General features: G+C 59.9%; 1 protein-coding gene across 2 annotated transcripts; it reads right to left on the bottom strand.

The window, feature by feature from the left end:
- Positions 1-1,249: 1,249 nt before the first annotated feature.
- Positions 1,250-18,933, bottom strand: LOC144949636 (uncharacterized). Of its 2 annotated transcripts, XM_078879617.1 has the most exons (5): positions 18,486-18,933; positions 15,613-16,959; positions 15,368-15,576; positions 14,172-15,005; positions 1,250-13,060 (listed from the first exon to the last, which is right to left on the bottom strand). In XM_078879617.1, the coding sequence occupies exons 2-5, from the start codon at positions 16,868-16,870 to the stop codon at positions 12,422-12,424; spliced, it is 2,940 nt and encodes a 979-aa protein (XP_078735743.1). In that variant the 5' UTR covers positions 16,871-16,959; positions 18,486-18,933; the 3' UTR covers positions 1,250-12,421. The 2 variants fall into 2 exon arrangements, with proteins under 2 accessions (XP_078735743.1, XP_078735741.1); XM_078879615.1 differs by having other exon boundaries at positions 15,368-16,959.
- Positions 18,934-19,151: the final 218 nt, after the last annotated feature.

Below are 19,151 nucleotides of genomic sequence, written 5' to 3'. Positions count from 1 at the left end.
TGGGGTGCCGATTCCAAATCTGGCATCAGTTTTTGTCTATCACGTCAGGTTTTTGAGATATCAAATATGGCATTTTCAATAAAAACTGCAGAAGAAAAATATTAAATAAATGTGATATCTACATAAAATTGTATTATAAACACACTATCCTAAAAATACAGCACCATATTTTAACACTAAAGCAGTCACTGACTCGCAACAACTTGCAATCATAAGTGACGGAGTTAATTTCGGGTAAAATCAATGAATATGGGGTATGCCCATAGCATAAAAATAAGATGTGATAGAGCAAATCTGAGATCAGATTTGGAATCGGCACCCTGAAATTAGTCTAGAACAGATGCAAAAGTCCAGGCCAGAAAAAAAAAAGTTCTTTTTTTGTTGACGTGTTATTGAACATGTAGTGACATCGGGGATGTTACTGTATGGTGCCGGCCCGGGAGGGACGTGGCGTGCGATATACTTCCGTCGCGGACAGCACCGTGTGTGTGTTGCTGTGTGAGGCCGGCTCTTGCACAGCGCGGCGTGCGACGCACCGTCATCGCGTACACCCCGTAGGCGGGTGTAGTACCAGCCCTAGCGGGGCTTGGCGAGCGCTGGGATAGCGCGGGCACCACACACAGCGTGCAGTGCGGGCTCCCACTAGAGGGAGAGTGTCAGCCCAGGGGCAGGGTTGCCCCGGGCCATGGTACTCTGGTTGACCCCGTAGACACGTGATCCGGAGTGTCCACAGAGAGGGCCCCAGGTGGAGGGGGGGCGAGGGGGTGATCACGTGTCCAGGCAGAGCTCTCGAGAGGGATCGAGAGGGAGCTGGAACGCTCACCAAGGTGGGCGGGGCCGAGGGCGGGGCCGGCCCCGACCCGGGGGGATATAAGGTGGGTCCCTGAGATGGACCGGGGTCTCTTCGTTCTACAAGCTGGAAGCTCCACGTCTACAAGCTGGAAGCTCTACGTCCTACGAGGCATCAACACGTGGCCGGGACCTGAGTGATGGTCCGAACTCTTAATAGCTGTAACTCCTCCGTATAGTGTAGTTAGCTGGGTGGTCACCACCCCAGGCTGTATCTGGTAAAGGGGCAGTTACCCCTTTAGTATATACGTGTTACAATAAATGTGTTGCCTCTAGAGAATAACGTCTGCAACTCAGTTGGACTCACCACAAACACATAGGACACCGCGTACGAGCAGCGGCGACGAAAAAATACCAAACAACTGCAAGAACAACAATCCGGGAGGCTGAAGTCATACGTGGCACCTTTTTTATTAATGTTACATTAAAAAAGTGACAAAATATCATGTGACAAAAATGTTTATTATATAGACCATTGAGATAAGAATTAAGATATTGCTGTTACTTGACGACTGTAGGCCGCTCTTTGCGAGCCCACCGCACGCACACACACACGCGCACGCCACATACGATACGGGGAGGCACATTTATAATGGCGCCGCGCGGCTCCGGAAGCATTCACCACCACTGTGCCACCACGTTGCCACCGCCAAAGTGGCGTTTTGATACGGCGTCGCGCCAATGCAGGTGCGCGTCCGTCTGTCCGTCCGTCTGTCCGTCCGTCCGACCGTCGGGTCTGCCAGCCGGCCGAAACGGTCGCGGCAAAGGTGAGAGACCCGAATGTCGGGTCCTGGGCTGCGTCGTGCCGAGTGTCGTGCCGAGCGTCGTGCCGAGCGTCGTGCCGAGCGTCGTGCCACAAAAGGGGCAGCGACGGAACAAAAAAACGAAACTGGGTTTCTCCGGGAAACGTTTTTTTCCCTCGCTCGCTCGCTCACTCACGCGCACGTCAACGGCACGGCAGCGGCACGGCAGCCGCGGCAAGCGCAGGCAGTCAGTCGTGCCGCCAGTCGCAAATTGTGCGGATCGCGTGCCACCACCTCGCACCGACGAGATAACCGAACGCTCCTTCCCAGGGATTAATTTCAGCCAGGTCTGGGTCCAGGTCTTGTTGGGAGACCCCAGAGAAAAATATTTCTGTGCATGACACACACACACAAAAACGCATATCCAGGAACCCATTGCTACGGCTGCTCATACCACTGTAGTCACATGCCGCCTGTCGCAGTCAGTCTACCAGTGACCTGGAAAATATTCTGCGTTAAATTAAGCCCCTGGGCACACCACATCCAGTATACCTCTCGTTACGGGCTCTGGGTCACTACGGTGAAAAATTCAAACCCTGCCCGTTGTCCGCGTAGGCACTGAATCCACCGATAAAAATGTCGCGCAGAGCGATGTGTGTGTGGGGGGGGGGCCGGGCGAAATGTGAAATTGCGTGAATTTTAATCACGCGGAAAAATAACTCGTCAAGGTTGACCCAGCGTCTGGGAAAAGCCGGATACACGGGGTGAGGATTTCACGTCGCAAAGTTAATGGCTGGCAAATCGCAAGGTTCGCCCCAGTCCCCGCTCGGTTGGCGAAAATGAAATCGGCAATTTCCCCCCCCCCCCACCCCACCCACCCACCAAAAAGATCACAACAAGAGACGGAATCGTTCCTCCACGCGAACCGAGCCCACAGCACCGTCTCCGCAGAGCCACGCGGCAGGCGGGGGAAGCATTCGAAGGCCCTGCCGGTACCAAAGCTCCCGGCACTCCAGCCAGGCGAGACCTGCAACAGGGCACGTCGATAGCAGCTACCGACATTGGGAATGCCGGGCCAACCGAAACACCTCCACCAGCACGCCGCCACCGCCGCCACCGCTGCCGTGGTGGTATCATGCAGGGGCGACGCGGCGTGTGCCCGGTGCGGGTTGATGCCATACGGCTGTGAAGCGTGGTCGTTTCCCGGCCGGTTCCCACCGTACACACCGCCACGGCACCTGGTGGCACACGCCGCCGAATCTGTCTCACTGTGCGTCTCACGCGGTGGGGGGGGGGGGGGTGTCCGTTGAATATTTATAGAAAGGAGGATTAGTACTTGGGTCATTTATTTAACACACAAGACAAAGATCCCCCGTGTAGCCTTAACAGACTGTTGGGGCAAGTGCTGTTAGCGAGCACTTACGAAGGCCGGCACGGCACACGAGGGGGTGGGTGGGCGTCACCACGCTCGGCCGCTTTGTCTCCCCAGTAGCGATGTGGTTTACACGCCGCACCAGGTACTCACTTGAGGCTGAGTAGACCTAGGGGAGGCCCAGGACCGGTTCAGATACTCGTCACTGGTGTTGGCCGTGAGCGGGAATCGAACTCGGGGCCGTCGGGTTTGTTGAGCGGCGCGCTAACCGCCACGATACCGTTCCTCGCACGCACGCGCACACACACACACGTGACCATTCGGCCTTAGCGTACAATATTATAGATAGGAGCCAGCGAATGGTTCATACGGTGGGGAGGGGATTCAACCTCTCGCCCCGAGACACAGTCTCTCTTCATTCATAGCTCAGTGTGACGTATAGGTCATGTGAGGCCGAAAAAAAGGGCCCGTTCCAACATCCACCGATTATTTTAAATATACAAGTGTTATTAAGAAATATCTCCACGCGGGTACAAAGTGGTATATGTATTACATAAATAGGTTATGCAAAATAGTGCACTCTTAATGTAATATTTGCTAAATACATAACTTGTCTCTCCGTGTGCTTCGCAGGCCTCCCTCCTCGGCTGCATCGCCAGCGTTAAACTCCTCTTACTGCTGTTCCCTCCCCAGCAACCACCACCACCACAACAAAGACAAAGGTCCCCCGTGTAGCCTTTTAACAGATTGTTGGGGCAAGTGCTGTTAGCGAGCACCTCTGAAGGCCGGCACGGAGCACGAGGGGGTGGGTGGCCAGCACCACGCCCGGCCGCCTTTGTCTCCCCAGTGGCGATGTTTACACATTGCACCAGGTACTCAATTGAGGCTGAGTCGACCTAGGGGAGGCTCACGACCGGCACAGACAATTGTTACTGGCGTTGGCCGTGAGCGGGAATCGAACTCGGGTCGTCGGGTTCGTAGCGCGGCGTAGCGCTAACCGCTACGCTACTGCTCCCCCTCGCATCACAAACACACAAACACGTACACACACACACCCAGCATGCCACAGGCCCCATTCATAAAAAAACACGCTTCCCCACCGTTGGCATGGTACATATTACGGTGAAGTTTGGTAAACGCGCCACACCGACCAGAAACCACGGCCAGCCGGCCCGCACGTACAAACGCCGAGAGGCACGAATCGCTTCGGCCCCGAACGTGCCTCAGTTGAGTTGCTTGAAGCCAATCCACAGTTGCTGTCGAAGACGCACCAACGGCCAAGCCACGGCTTGGCACAACCTCAGCGCAAGGAAATCCTGGGCATGGCTGGGCCCGTGCTCGGAGCTGGCTCGAGCGAGGCGCGGCTCTGTGCCGGCTCGCCGAGCCAAGCTGAAGGGGGCGAGCCGTGAGTAAGGCCGACAATTGCCTTGGTTGGGGCGTAGGAGCTTTTTGCTGACACCCCTGGTCCACAGGCGAGTGGGATAGCCGGGTCCACGAGCCCTCGCGGAGAGGTGGGGGGGGGGGGGGAGAACGCGTGGTGGTGACGGTGGTGACGGTGGTGACGGTGGTGACGGTGGTGACGGTGGTGACGGTGGTGACGCTGCCGAGCCGTGCGGTACAATGCAAAGGGCCCCACGCGGCCAATGGGTGGGCTCCCCAAATCACCGAACCGCGACTTTGGGACACCGGCTGCTCGGCAACCGAAGCTTCGATCAACCCCAGCGCCATGACGTGCTCAGCCCGGGCAAGGGCGATGTGGTATCGGGGCACACAACAGCGGGCGGCTCTCTTCAGCCTCCCCTCAATTACCCCTTTCCCCATTGGGACACTTAAGTTGTTGTGTGCCAGTGGGGCAGAAGTCGCAACCGGGTACCCGATACCCGTACCCTACCCGATACCCGGCTACCCGTACCCGGCTGGGTACGGGTACCCGTTTGCGACCCTGGTGCGGCCGGGTACGGGTACGGGTAAGGAATCAAAACCCGTTTGCGACCTCTGCAGCGGGGGCTTGCCACTGGCACGATAAGAAAGAGGGAATTACTGACAAGTCTAATGAGAAGAAAGGTGGGCAGCGCATATCCCAAGAGAGAGGTTAAGCTTGATAAATAATGAAGATGGATTTCTTGCGGGGGGGGGGGGTGTGGAAGTGGAAGAAGGAAAGAGAGGGGAGAGGAAGGAAATGGGAGGGGAAGGACAGGGAAGGAGAGGGAAGGAGAGGGAAGGACAGGGAAGGAGAGGGAAGGAGAGGGAGGGAGAAGGATCATCAGCTGGCAGGAGACGAGGCGAGGCGGTTGGGGACGGGGGACTCTCCGCGAGAGACGAGGTCGAGAGGTCGAGACCGTCCGTTGTCCGTCGTCAACAGTCGCTTCACAGAAGACGCGTTTTGGCGAGCCGGCCGGGACGCAACCAAACCGTGAGAAAAATACGAATCTGGCTCGCGGCGGGGGGGGGAGGGGGGGGTCCAGCAGCCTGGGGTTAACGGGTTCCCGTTGTTAACGCCGCGTGGCTCCGACTCGTTAGGCTTTGTGCGACGGCGGCGGCGGCAGCAGCAGCGTGGCTCAGGTTCTGCAGTGGGGGGGGGGGGGGGGGGGCGTTTAAAAAAAAAAACAACGGAGATTTCTGGAGCTGCGAGTCGGCCGAAAATCTCGGCGTGGCGCCGGCGTGGCTCAGTTTGTAGTGGGGGGAGAAAAAAGGGGGTTGTGAATGAGAAGCCGGGAGAAGCGTCACCCCCCATTCCCACACACAACGACAGACTGTCGGGGCAAGTGCTGTTAGCGAGCACCTATGAAGGCCGGCACTGTGGCACACGAGGTGGGTGGGTGGCCAACACCACGCCCGGCCGCCTTTGTCTCCCTAGTGGCGATGTTTACACCCCACACCAGGTACTCATTTGAGTCAGACTCGACCTAGGAGAAGAGGCCTGGGGCCGGTTCAGATGATCGTCACCGGTGTTGGCCGTGAGCGGGAATCGAACTCGGGGTCGACGGGTTCGTAGTGCAGCGCGCTAACTGCTACACCACCGCTCCTCCCATACACACAAAAGACACACAACACACAGTGAACCACACGCACCTTTACGCACACACACACCTTTACGCACACACACACACGCATAAACGAGTCCGCACAACTCGGCGACCAATGCATTTCGCATTGTTCCCCGGGTCTCACGACACGACACGATACGGTATTCGTATCGTGCTCCACGATATGCGAGGGGTTATTCGACCGTACTTCACTACGCGGGCGAGTACGCGCTCACCCAACAGTGGCGTGACAAGGAGGGCGACACGTGCCCGCTCCATGTGCGATGTATAGTGTGATGTACGTTGTATACCTTTATAAAGGGAGGGAGGCTCAGGCATCCACGATTTGGACGGGCAGGTGGTGGGGGCGGATGAGACTTTGTCAACGTGCAGCCGTGATGGTGGAAGGACCTCCACTTAACCGATTGCCGTTCCGAGACGTCCTGCAAGATGCAGGCCGCGGGGTGTGTGTCCCGTCCACCGGCGAATCTTGGGAAGGCGCAAGAAGCTCGGCGTTCAATTTGTTTTAGAGACGCGTCGTAGTAGCAGCGCCGCCATTTTCAAAGACGCCGTTGCTCACCGCAGAGAACCGTAGCGACACGACCGCCGCGACTCTACGATAGCCGGCGCCAAAACTGTGCCACAAGCGCTCTCCCCCCCCCCCCCCCCCGTGGGGCCTTGTGGGAGCCTCGGAAACGGTCCGGCTCCGATGAGGCACGTGACGTTCACGTCGCCGACTTGCACATCGCCGACTTGCACGTCACCGGCAAACGGAGCCGCAAGAAAAGCCGACGGGAGTACGCGTGTACGTCATCGCAACGGGAAAGGCTTCAGGGGAACTGGAGCGCCGCTCAGAGGGGACGTATGGCCTACTCTTCCAGGCTGGCCGGGCATCGTCAAAACTGTGGGGGGCACGCTCGCGAAAGGGCAACCCTCGCAAGCCGCGCGCCGCTCAAGCGGTTTCACCTCCGCGCCGAACGCTCGGGCAAGCGTCCATCATCGCAAAGGCCCCCCACCACCACCCCCCCCAGAGGGACCCCACGCATCCGATATCAGATTCTCCTCGGTAAAAAACAAGTCCGATGTAAACTCTTATATATGCTTATATACACATTATACGCGTAAAAGCGGGAAGGGGGGAGGAGGGGGGGGGGAAGGGGCGAACTAATGGGAAAAATACAAGTGCCCCCCCCCCCGAACCAATCCCACTCTGACCCCCCAGCGATTCATTTTCTTTTAAAATATATTCTTCAAAAAAGGGGTGTGTGCAGAACGAGACAGCATTTTCATCACTTTCTCACGTGGAAGGTTCGACGATGGCTTAAGTATTCTTTTGTTTTATTCACCCCTTCGCGAATATCTACTTATTTATATTTCAATAAAGTGCAAGTAGCCGACGGCATGGAGCACAGCGCCCTTCACCGGCCGCCGCCGCCGCCACCACCACCAACTCCACCAACTTCACCACAACCACCACCAACTTCACCACAACCACCACCACCGTCACCATCTCCCCTACCATCACCATCTTCATCACCACCACCATCTCCATCGCCACTGCCATCTCCCCACTATATCCATCACCACCATTGTCACCAGCACAATTCACCACCATCACCACCATCTCAACCACCACTGCCGCCATCACCACCGCCGCCTCCACAACCACCACTTCTAGCAACAACCACAACCACCACATCAGACACAACCACTTCCTCTGCCACCACCACCACCACACCCCCCTACGATTGCCGCCACCACAACTCGGGGCAACAGTTCAGAGCCCCACACACGGCCGCACATCTCACCCTTCCGCCGTCGTCTTCATGACGACACGAGCGCTGAAACCGTGGCCTACAGACTCTCCACCACACCCGAGGTCAATTATAATTCACAAAACAGCAGCATCGTTAGCTCACACCGTGACAATTGGAGACCGCGATTCAGTGCGGGGAGTGTCGCAGTGATCCATCGCTGTGTACCCTACTTCCATGCTCCCCGCCTTCACCAGCTCGCACGAACCGGCGTGGTGAGGGGTGGCGAAATAACCCCCCCCCCCCGCGGGAGACCCGCACGGCGTTAGGAGTCCTCTCATCCAGCAGTGGATCAACGAGAGGGCCGCACGCGCGTTAAATGCAAACACGACGATTCGTTATTCAAAAACGCCCAGCAACGCGCATCGCTACCCGTTTCAATGTGCTGACCCAGTGGCAGCTGTCACCCCCCCCCAACCTCCGGCCACACACGAATCCTAGGTCTGCCCCTTTTACGCTCCTTGGGGTACGTAACGGAAGCACCCACTCGGACGTGAGCACCCCACCGCACGTGGTGCGCGCGTGTGGTGCACACTCGCTCGTGGTACGCGCACGTGGTACGCGCTCGCTCGTGCTCTCCAGCAGTCAAGGGCATCCAGGGCGTGTGGGGTTTGGATGATTGAACTTTCACGCGCGCACAACTGAATGTGCACACGTGTGCACGCGCACACACACACCTGAATGTGCACGCGCACACACCTGAATGTGCACACGTGCGCACGCGCGCACACCTGAATGTGCACGCGTGCGCACACACCTGAATGTGCACGCGTGTGCGAGCGCACACACCTGAATGTGCACACGTGTGCACGCGCACACACACGGTCGTAGAGCACGGCGGGTGCGTCCGTGTCGGCGACCCATTCAATATCGCTGCAGCGCGCGCACCCCACACCGTCCACTATACCTCCTCTCGATATGGCCGTGGCCACGACTGGTCGCGTGCCGCCCAACGCCAGTCTAGCAGCTGTGCGGAAAACGTTCGGTGAGAAATTACGCAGCTGGTCGCGAAACTGTGCTTACCCGTGCCGAGCCGATCGAGGAAACGGTCACGTGGGCGTGCGCCTCGATTGGACATCAGATACATGGCGACACTGAGGAGGGACGCAGGGCGGCAGGTGCCACTGCGCTTTGCTGGGAGGTGCCACTGTGGGCTACGGGGAGGTGCTACTGTGCTATGCAGGTAGGTGCCACTGTGCGATGCAGGGAGGTAGGTGGTACGGGTGGCCCCGCAGGGTCTTGCCGGAGCGTGCCCCTGGACATCACGTGCGGGCACGAGAGCACACCCTCGCCGCCACAACTCACCGGTTGCCAGACTCACCAGCGCGTAACCACATTCACCAGTCCTACATACACTCGCTACCATGTGCCAGTTGCCACCACGTTGCCATCCACCACCACCACCGGTGCCACGCTACGGGAGAAGACGCGGTAAGGCAAGACGCCGAGACGGCCGCTTGCGCCGTTGCGCGCGCGCACGCTGTGCCGGCAACACAGCGGTGCGCGCGCTCTCGTAAGAAACAGTATAAACGTCAACGATTGCTTTAAATTACTCGCAAGCCTGTCCCGCCAAGGGTCGTGGTCTCGACAAAAACGCGGGACACGCTCTGTGCGTGCGTGTGCGCGCGCGTGAGTGTGTGTGTATATATATATTAAAAAAATAAAACTGTAATTCGCTCCCCAAAAAAAAATAACCCCTCGGCAAATCGCATCGGTGCTGGCGAGGAAACCTCCCCCCCCCACCCCCTCCTGCGGAGGCGATGTCACGGGGAACGAACGAAGAACACTAGCCGGGCTCGCTCCGCCGCGCCGACGCCTCGCGTCGTCGCGGTGAGGGGGGAGGGGGGGGAGGGGGGGAACGCCGCGGCCGGCAGGGACCCGGTGCGCACCGCATCGTGACTCATCTCGCAAAAAAAAAAAAATCGGTCAATACCTCCTTCGCCTCGAAACCCATCCAACCCCGGCGCGGGCCCAAGGTGTCGTCAACTTTCACGAGCGGTTCCAATCGCTTTACGTGGCCAATCGGCAGCGAGTTGTGCGACAACCATCGGGAACGAGTGGGGGGTTACCAAATTACGGTGGCTAGGAGATGTTAACTATCTCGCCCGGTATACAGGAGGTCGTAGGTTCGATCCCGAGCCTGACACCTGCAGTATACTTGGAGTTTGTGTGTCTCTCTCCCCGTGGTCGTGTTGATTTTTTTCCAAGTCCTCCAGTTTTTTTTTCTGCACATTTTAAATCAACGTGCGTTCAGAGTATTTTGCTGCTATAAATTTCCAAGTGGTGACAGTCCACCTCTTTGAGCTATCATTTGTGGCCAGGTCGCTTCTGAAAAAGAGCTACATCGCTCAGTGGGGTCTTACCTCCAATTGAACGGTGTTAAAACGGAGGCGATGCTCATTGGCTCACCCCACCAACTTCATAAAGCTGCACCCTTCAACATTACAATTGACGGTATTGTAATCAGTCCGGCACAAGAAGTCACATATCTCGGGGTCATCTGTGATCTTACATTGTCCTTCAAGGCTCATATTAAAAAGATCACAAAGACTTAATTTTTCCACCCGGCGGAATATCTCCCGTATCAGATCCCTTCTCTCTACCTCGTTCGTAGAAAAGCTGGTCCATGCCTTCATCTCATCTCGCATAGGCTACTGTGGATGTATTACTACTTCCTACGCGGCTGATCAATTTGCAGGATGTTCGAAATGCGACTGCTAGAGTGTTAACCAGAACGCCTCCTCCACATCGTATTACGCCCGTGTTGCCTCCCTGCACTGGCTTACAGTTTCACAAAGAACACAGTTTTAAATCGTATTGTTAACTTAACAAAGCAGTGAACCATCTTGTCCCAGGCTACATCACGGACATGCTGCACCCATCTGTCCCCCCTCAAGGTTCCTAAGATCTGGGCATCTTCCAGATCTTATCTCTGCATTCGCAGGTCGAGGCTTCGGTCTATGGTTAACAAGAGATTTTCCCCGTGTAGCCTCCAGGCTACGGAACGCCCTTCCACGAGATATCAGATGGATCTCCGAGTCCCTGGACATTTAAAAAAAAATATGAGTCTTAAAACTTATTTATATACGCATCCACCAATTAACGTTTTAGTTAATTTATTAAATGGATTTTAAGAACGCATTCATAATATAATTATTATTTCCCACCGAGTGCCTGCTGCTGCTGTGTTCTGCACAGCGCTTTGCGATCCTTGATGAAAAGCGCAAAATAAGTGTAATTATTATTATTATTCATAATACAGGTTTCTTTGGGTTAGATCGCGAAAATATATAAATGTCGTTAAACCCGCCACCACTTTATTCCTTCCTCCCGCCAGCTCTGATGAGTCCGGGGTGTGCCTCATCCTGTCGATGCCCCCCCCTGGTAATGCCATCCGGAACGTCAGGATGTTGCAATGTACGATGTGACGGAGGATGTGGAATGGAAGTATTTTATTTACAAAAAAATAACTACGTGTTTTTGTTACTTTACCGCAGAGGTCGCAAACGGGTTTTGATTCCTTACCCGTACCCGGCCGCACCAGGGTCGCAAATGGGTACCCGTACCCTACCCGTACCAGTACCCTACCCGAAATGAGTGACAAACGGCTACTTACCAGTGACTCACGACCTACCCGTACCCGTACCCGGCCGCACCAGGGTCGCAAACGGGTACTCGTACCCTCCCCTGGCCGGGTACGGGTAGCCGGGTATCGGGTAGGGTACGGGTATCGGGTACCCGGTTGCGACCTCTGCTTTACCGGTTAAGGCCCACTGAACTGTGTAGCTCTTTTTCAGACGCGACCTTTCCATCACGAATGACAGCCCGGGTGAAGTGACTTATCACATGGAAATTTATAGCGTCGAAATACTCCCGAAAGCGAAACGTTGATTCTAAATGTGGAGGGGACAAAAAAAACCAAGGACCCGGAGAAGAATCCACGCGACCACGGGGAGAACGCACAAACTCCAAATTTCGAGGCGTCAGGGTCGGGCTCGAACCCACGACCTCCTGCATACCAGGCGAGGTATTTAACATCTCACCACAGTGGCATAATTGGCCTACGCTGCCACGCAAGTCAGACGCACCCCATCACGAGCGCCCTGCTGACCATATGTGCAGTACCCGTCGATAACTGCCGTGTGGACAGAGACGAGGGGGGGAGGGGGGGATATAAGAAATGTGCTTCATTGCGACCTCTGGATTGCAAGTCCAGTGTGCTGCCCATTACAAAATGACAGGATCTCTGCGGCTGTATGCTAATCAGTAATTCTACAAGAATGTATTAAGGAGATGCTCACATCACCGGCGGTTACACAACCTGAGACGGAGCTCATCGCCAACTGAAACGGAACACCGTTACCCTTTTGCTGGGCCAGGTCGCTCATGCTGGTCCAGTGCACGCCACACCACAGCATACGCTCTTCACCGCACCACACACACACCAACCCCAATGCACACGCGCACACACCACCCACACCACACACGCCACCTAAACCATGCCACGTCGCACCGAGCTGGGGCCACGCTCACCGACGTTCATCCCCAGCAGCCGGGGAGGGCGCCGGCCGCGCCATCGTGCGTCTCACCCGGCACCGCCGCCACCGCCCGTACGGCCTACGAGCCAGTGTTGGATCGGCCCTCGATGGAGACCTTGAGCTGGTGCGGGATGAACGCGGGGGGAGGGCGCGGCGAGGAGGGAGGGGAGGAGGGTGGCGCCGCGTCCGATGGGGCCGGCGCCGGCTCGCGAACGTCGGGCGCCGACCAGCGCCGCTTGCGCGACGGCCGTGCCGGCGGGCCCCCGCACGCACCGCCGCCGCTCCCGCCGCCGCCCCACCACTCGCAATCCCTCCCGGTGAACCCCACCCCCCTTTCTCCTCCTCGGTCATCCGCCACGCCGGCGACCGGCAAGGCGCCACCTTCCCTCCTCCACCACGTCCGACCGCCGGCGGCCGAGACCGCCCCCCCCGTGGCCGGCGTGGGCGCGGCGCCCCCGCCGCCGCCGCCACGGTGGTTCCTGCCGCCGCCGGCGTCCGGCGCGACGGGGCCGCCGCGCGTCCTCCACGCCGCCGACGGCTCCTCGGCGCCGCCGTGGCCCGAGGGCTCGGAGCGCAGCGCCAGCGACACGCACACGTCGCCGACGCGCAAGCGTGAGCAGCGCAGCCCCGCGGCACGCTCGGTGCGCTCCGGCTCGCACGACGCCCAGCCCCGGCCGAACACGAAGAACGGGTGCTCCACGCTCACCTGCACCGTCACCTGCACCACGGGGACAAACAACGGGCGTTTGAGGAGGGCGTCCACTTCGCCCGGCTGGCAGAGGCCGCGACGGGCGTCACGCGACGGGCGTCACGCGACGGGCGTCACGCGACGGGCGTCACGCGACGGGCGTCACGCGACGGGCGTCACGCGACGGGCGTCACGCGACGGGCGTCACGCGACGGGCGTCACGCGACGGGCGTCACGCGACGGGCGTCACGCGACGGGCGTCACGCGACGGGCGTCACATGACGGGCGTCACATGACGGGCGATGCTGTCGGGCGTCTCGTCGGCACGCGAGCTGGAAACGAAACGCGACCCCCGATTCACAGTGGACGTTAAATATCCGGCCATGTCGGTTGAGGAAAACTAGGCTGTCCGTCAGTAAACTCATTTCTTGAGAACTGCTTTTTATGTTTGGTTTGTTGTCCTTCCCCCGCACCTCCGATCAGCACGGTTGGCTACGTACGGTGCGAAATAAGTTTAACATAGACACATACCGTGTCATGGTCCACTTCTTGTTTTTACAAAGCTCCAATTTAATCATGAATCCATATTTAGTCACAATGTACCGCACTTGTTATCTCAAAAATGTGTTGTCTGAAATGATAGTATTTGAGAAAAATAACCTGACAATATTTTACAAAACAGACGATAGGGTTATGAGGGTGGCTGGGTGAAGACGAGTCTTTGGACTCTTTAAATTGTTAAGTAATCATTATTTTTCATCTTGTAGCATCGTCAACCCTAGAGATTAGCAACACAGCGTGACCAACGGAGGACAGAAAGGCGTGCAGAGAGGCGCTACACGTCTTGCAAATGAGACTGTCCTGGCCTCTTGAGATCTCACCTCGCCAACCAAAATTAATTAAACTATTCACGAAAAACCCCCATTATTTTACCAGGTAGGGCCCACCGAGTTGAAGAGCTCTCTTTCAGAAGCGACCTGGCCACAAATGACAGACAGCTCCACGAAGCGGCTCATCATCATCGTGTGAACGCACGTTGGGTCGGGATTGAACCCGCGACCTCCTGCACAACAGCCGAGAGAGTTAAAATCTTGCCGCCCCTCCGGACCGAGGACAGCGCACGAAACGGACGGCGCCTCACCTGCAAGCGCTGGGGCCCCACGGAGAAGTGCAGCAGGTTGCAGCGGGCCTGCGCGGCGGGCTGGATGGCGGCCAGCGTGCTCGAGTCGACGCGCAGCTCCCCGCTCGCCTCCGCGCTGCACACAAAGTCCTCGGTGCGCAGCTCTTCCACGCGCTTGAGCCCCCCGCCCGCGAGCGCGATCACCGAGCCCCGCGTGAAGTGCGGGGGCAGCGGCGGCGTGGGCACGGGCGACGGCGACGTCGCGGGCGGCGGCGGCGCCTGACCCCCCGCGTGACCGTGGTGGTGCCGGTCGGGGCCGAGCCGGCGATCGAACGCCGAGTCGGGCCTCTGCATCGTCGGCGCCCCGGCGCGGTCACGGGCCACGGAATCCACCATCGGCGAGGCGTCGGCCGGCGGCGGCGCCGGCAGCGGCCGGTGCAGCCCGGCGCGGCCGTGCCCGTCCTGATAGCCAATCCCGAGGTCCCTGGCGACGGCCGGCGCTTGGTCAGGCACGCCGTGCAACGGTGGCCTTCCCGCCGAGGCCCTGCCGGCTGCGTACAGGTGAGTGGCACCGTGGTGCTGCTGCTGCGGTGGCGGAGGGGCGGCCGCGGCGGCGGTGGCGTAGCGGGAGCCGCCGGTTCCGGTCGCGCGCCGCTGCACCGCTCCCACACCGTCACCGTGGCGCCAGGACGTGGCGTGAGAGGCCGCGGGGGGGGCGGCGGTGCCAGCGCCGTCGGGGGAGGGGTGTGGAGGCCGGCGGGGCCTCATGGCGCCGTCCGGGTCCGGAGTCGGGGAGCGGCGAGCGGCGGTGTCGAGCACCTGCAGCACGGAGCAGCGCGGGTTGCGGCCCAGGATCTGAAAAGCGCAAACACGAGCCGGGGCAAGTCAGCAGCGACAAGTCGCAAGATGGCTTTGACGCCACGCGTACATGCACAGAGAGAGAGAGACAGGTGTGCACCGCGTGTAAAAAAAATCTGGCAACCTTTTCCAGCCCACCAGCTCAAACGGCCTCAACAAGCTGCAGTCAAACAGTTGCGCAATGAAACGTCACGGGACCTTCCGAAGCCATCAAATACGTTGCAAGACAACCAACAAACTATCACGCAGAGTAAACCGGTACGTGATCCCGCATGCAAACCTGGAACCGCTTCTACGTTTGCACAATGTCCTCACGGCACCTGCGCAGCGAGCACAGGCTGCCCAAGATTGGCACGCACCTGCAAGGTGAGCGGAGAGCGCTGCTCCCCAGCCGCCAGGTCCATGACCAACTCCGGCGAGCTCGCGGACTGCGCCGCGTCCCTCCACGCCGCCGCACCGCCATTCGCTGCCTCCCGGTCGAGCGGCGGCCGCTCACCGCCATCACCGCCATGCCGCTGACTGCCACCACTGTGCCGCTCACCGCCACCACTGTGCCGCTCACCACCACCTCCGTGCCGCTCACCACCACCACTGTGCCGCTCACCACCACTGTGCCGCTCACCGCCACCGTGTCGCTCACCGCCACCAACACCGTGCCGCTCACCACCACCACTGTGCCGCTCACCACCACCAACACCGTGCCGCTCACCGCCACCGTGTCGCTCACCGCCACCAACACCGTGCCGCTCACCACCACTGCTGTGCCACTCACCGCCACCAACACCGTGCCGCTCACCGCCACCACTGTGCCGCTCACCGCCACCAACACCGTGCCGCTCACCAAAGCCGTGCCGCTCACCGCCGCCACCTCCGTGGCACTCACCGCCACCCGTCGCCCGCTCATTCATTCCCAGGCGGTCGCCAGCCACCGGCGTCGACGGGTGCGACGAGAGGCCCATGCGGTACATGGCCTCCGAGTATTGCAGCGAGGCGGACACCGGCGGCGCCGCCACGCCCACCATGCCGGGCCCCGGCGACAACAGCGCCGGGTGGATGGGCATGGGGGGCATGCCCGGCGAGGGCATTCCGCGTGGTACACCGTACGCGGCCGCGGGTGAAGCCAGGAAAGACAGCATGGCCTGGGGGTTCCCATATGCCTGCCCCCCTCCATGCTGCTGCTGCTGCTGTTGCTGTTGTTGCTGCTGCTGCAGCTGTTGCAGCTGCTGCTGTGAGCCACCAAGTCCGGCCAGCATGGCGGAGTACGAGTCTAGCGAGCTTGGCCGGGCCGTGACGAGGGAGGGGTGGTGCAGGAAGGCCTGCGACTGGTACGCGGCGGTCGCATAGGGCACGCCGCCAATGTACTGTATCGGCGGGTACTGCAACCCCGACGAGTACGAGACGGCGCCGTGTCCCAGCGGCGAAGCGGAATAGACGGCCACCAGCGGCGCCGCCGCCGCCGCCACGTAGGTGCGGGCGGACGCCGCCCCCGGCGAGTAGTCGATGGGCGAGGGGGAGCAGCTGTAGAGGCCCGGCGGTGGATGCTTGGCGACGGAGGCGTCGCCGTAAGCGTCACCGGCGTTGGCCAGAAGCACCGGCGGAGAGTAGCCGGCGCGGCCCGACTGGCTCTGGCTCGCCGCGAGCGACTCCAGCCAAGAGAGGCCCTCGGCGGTGCGATCCGAGGACGGGCGGTCCGGCGAGGGGCGCTCGCAGGGCGAGGCGAGCGTCGGCGGGCGGGGTGGCGCCGGCGGCGCCGGCAAGCCGTGGTGGCTGCTGCCATCGTGGGCGTCGGCGGTGTGCAGCAGCTCGCGCTTCTTGGGCGGAAGGCAGGACTCGCTGGCGCGATCTCCTCCCGACGACCTCATCTTGGCATCTTCTCAGCGCCAGCAGCACGACCGGCGCCGGGGTACAGGGGCGGCACTTGCTCTAGCTCCGCCGGTACGCGTGTGTGACGCTGACGCCGTACGGGAGAAAGAAGGGCATACGGCCCGAACAATTGGAAATGTCGGGTGGCGGAACGGACAACAGGGCACGACCACAACAGCAAACTGCACGGCTGACGGTACCAGCCTATATAGCCGAACTCTCAAAGCGAAAGGTTCGGAACTTCCTGCGCCAGTACTGGAGGAAGTGGATGTGAGACTTCGCAGCTGTTTGGAGGTGGAGCGACTGATTGATTGGGAGGCATGAGAAGTGAGTGATGATTGGGAGGTGTGTGGAGGCGTGTATGATTATTGGGGGGGGGGGGGGGCGGGCTATGAGATGGAGTCATAACTGGCAGGAAGGAGTAAGTGTGAGGAACGAGTGACGAATGGAAGGTGTGCGGTGGTGTGTGTTGCTGGTGGTAATAATAATGGTGAGTGCATGGCACGGACTGAACACGGGCGGGGGGGGGGGCGGGGGACACTAGGGGGAGGGGGGGAAGAAGAACGACGTGGGTAGAGGGGGAAACGGGGGGGGAGGAAGGAGAGGGGGTAAGACGGGGAACCTGGGGGGAAGGGGAATACGCGGAGAGGGGGGGCACGGAGGGGGGGGGGCAGGGAGGGGGGGCACGGAGGGGGGGGCAGGGAGGGGGGGCACGGAGAGGGGGGGGCACGGAGAGGGGGGGGCACGGAGAGGGGGGGGGCACGGAGAAAGGGGGGGGACGGAGAGGGGGGGGCACGGAGAGGGGGGGGGCACGGAGAGGGGGGGGGCACGGAGAGGGGGGGGGGGCACGGAGAGGGGGGGGCACGGAGAGGGGGGGGGCACGGAGAGGGGGGGGCACGGAGAGGGGGGGGCACGGAGAGGGGGGGGCACGCAGAGGGGGGGCCACGCAGAGGGGGGGGGGGCAGGGAGGGGACAACTGGAAGAGGGGGCAACATGAAGAGGAGAAACACAACATGGGGATGGCAAACACCGGTGGGGGGCATGGGGAGGGGGGGCACGGAGGGAGGGGGGAATCGCGGGGAGTGAGATCACTGGGTAAGGGGCCATCCATTTAGTCCGTACGCATGGAGGGGGGGGTTAACCCAAATGCGTTCGCTTGCATGTGGGGGGTCTTCTGACAATGCACGCATAGGAAACGAGGGGGGGGGCGGGGAGTGAAGCCTCGATAATAATTTGTCTACATTGGCCTTCTAATGAGTCAGATGGTCCGGTGGGGGACTGTCTGTTTGGGGAGGGGGGCACTGGGGAGGGGGGCACTGGGGAGGGGGGACATGGAGGGGGGGGGGGGACTGAGGAGGGGGTACACAGAGCGGGGGGGGGACTGGGGGAGGGGGGCACTGGAAAGGGGGGACATAGAGGGGGGGGGACTGAGGAGGGGGCACTGGGGAGGGGGCACTGGGGAGGGGGTACACAGAGAGGGGTGAGACTGGAGGAGGGGGGCACTGGGGAGGGGGGGGGGGTTGGGGGACATTGTGGAGGGGGTACACAGAGAGGGAGGGGGGACATTGGGGAGGGGGGAACACGGTTCCAGGGGAACACGGGACTTGTTCTCACCATCCGCTCCGTCTCCGTCTCCCGCGAAAGACGCGGGCCCAGCGAAGCGCGGTTGCAGGCGACTGCGGCGTGAGGACCGTGACGAGGTTGCAGACAACGTGATGATGATGATGAGGATGCAATGATGATGATGATGTAGTGGTATCGGTGATGAAGGGATAGCGATGCTGATGATGGGGTGATGGTGCCGATGAAGAGTTGATTACAATTATGAGGGGGGGGGGAGGTGTGATAGTGGATGTAATGTTAATGTTTTCGATGTGATGACGATGTAGCCTTAGCAATGGTGGTGGCGGTGATGTTGATGTGAAGATGTTGATGGTGGTGATGATGATGTGAAGATGTTGATGGTGGTGATGTTGATGGTGTTGATGGTGGTGATGTTGTAAAAGACGCGCAGCTTCTGCCCGTTTCCGGTGCGCGGTTCCACTTCCGCCTTGGCGGTCCCATGACCCCTGAACCCCCCGCACCCCCCCCCGTCTCTCCACCCCCCTTCTCTTCCCCCCACAAAGCCCCGGATGTCGACACTGACACGCATGCGCGCGCACACTCTCCTCCCCCTCCCCTCTGCACACACGGCGCGAAAACCCCGGATGTTGACACTTTTGCGCGTGCGCACCGCTCTCGGCGTTCCCAACCACGCCCCTTTTCCGCGTCACGTGACCC

Source organism: Lampetra fluviatilis, chromosome 54, assembly GCF_964198595.1.
Source record: "Lampetra fluviatilis chromosome 54, kcLamFluv1.1, whole genome shotgun sequence".
NCBI lineage: Eukaryota > Metazoa > Chordata > Hyperoartia > Petromyzontiformes > Petromyzontidae > Lampetra > Lampetra fluviatilis.
This window is presented reverse-complemented; position numbering and strand designations above follow the sequence as displayed.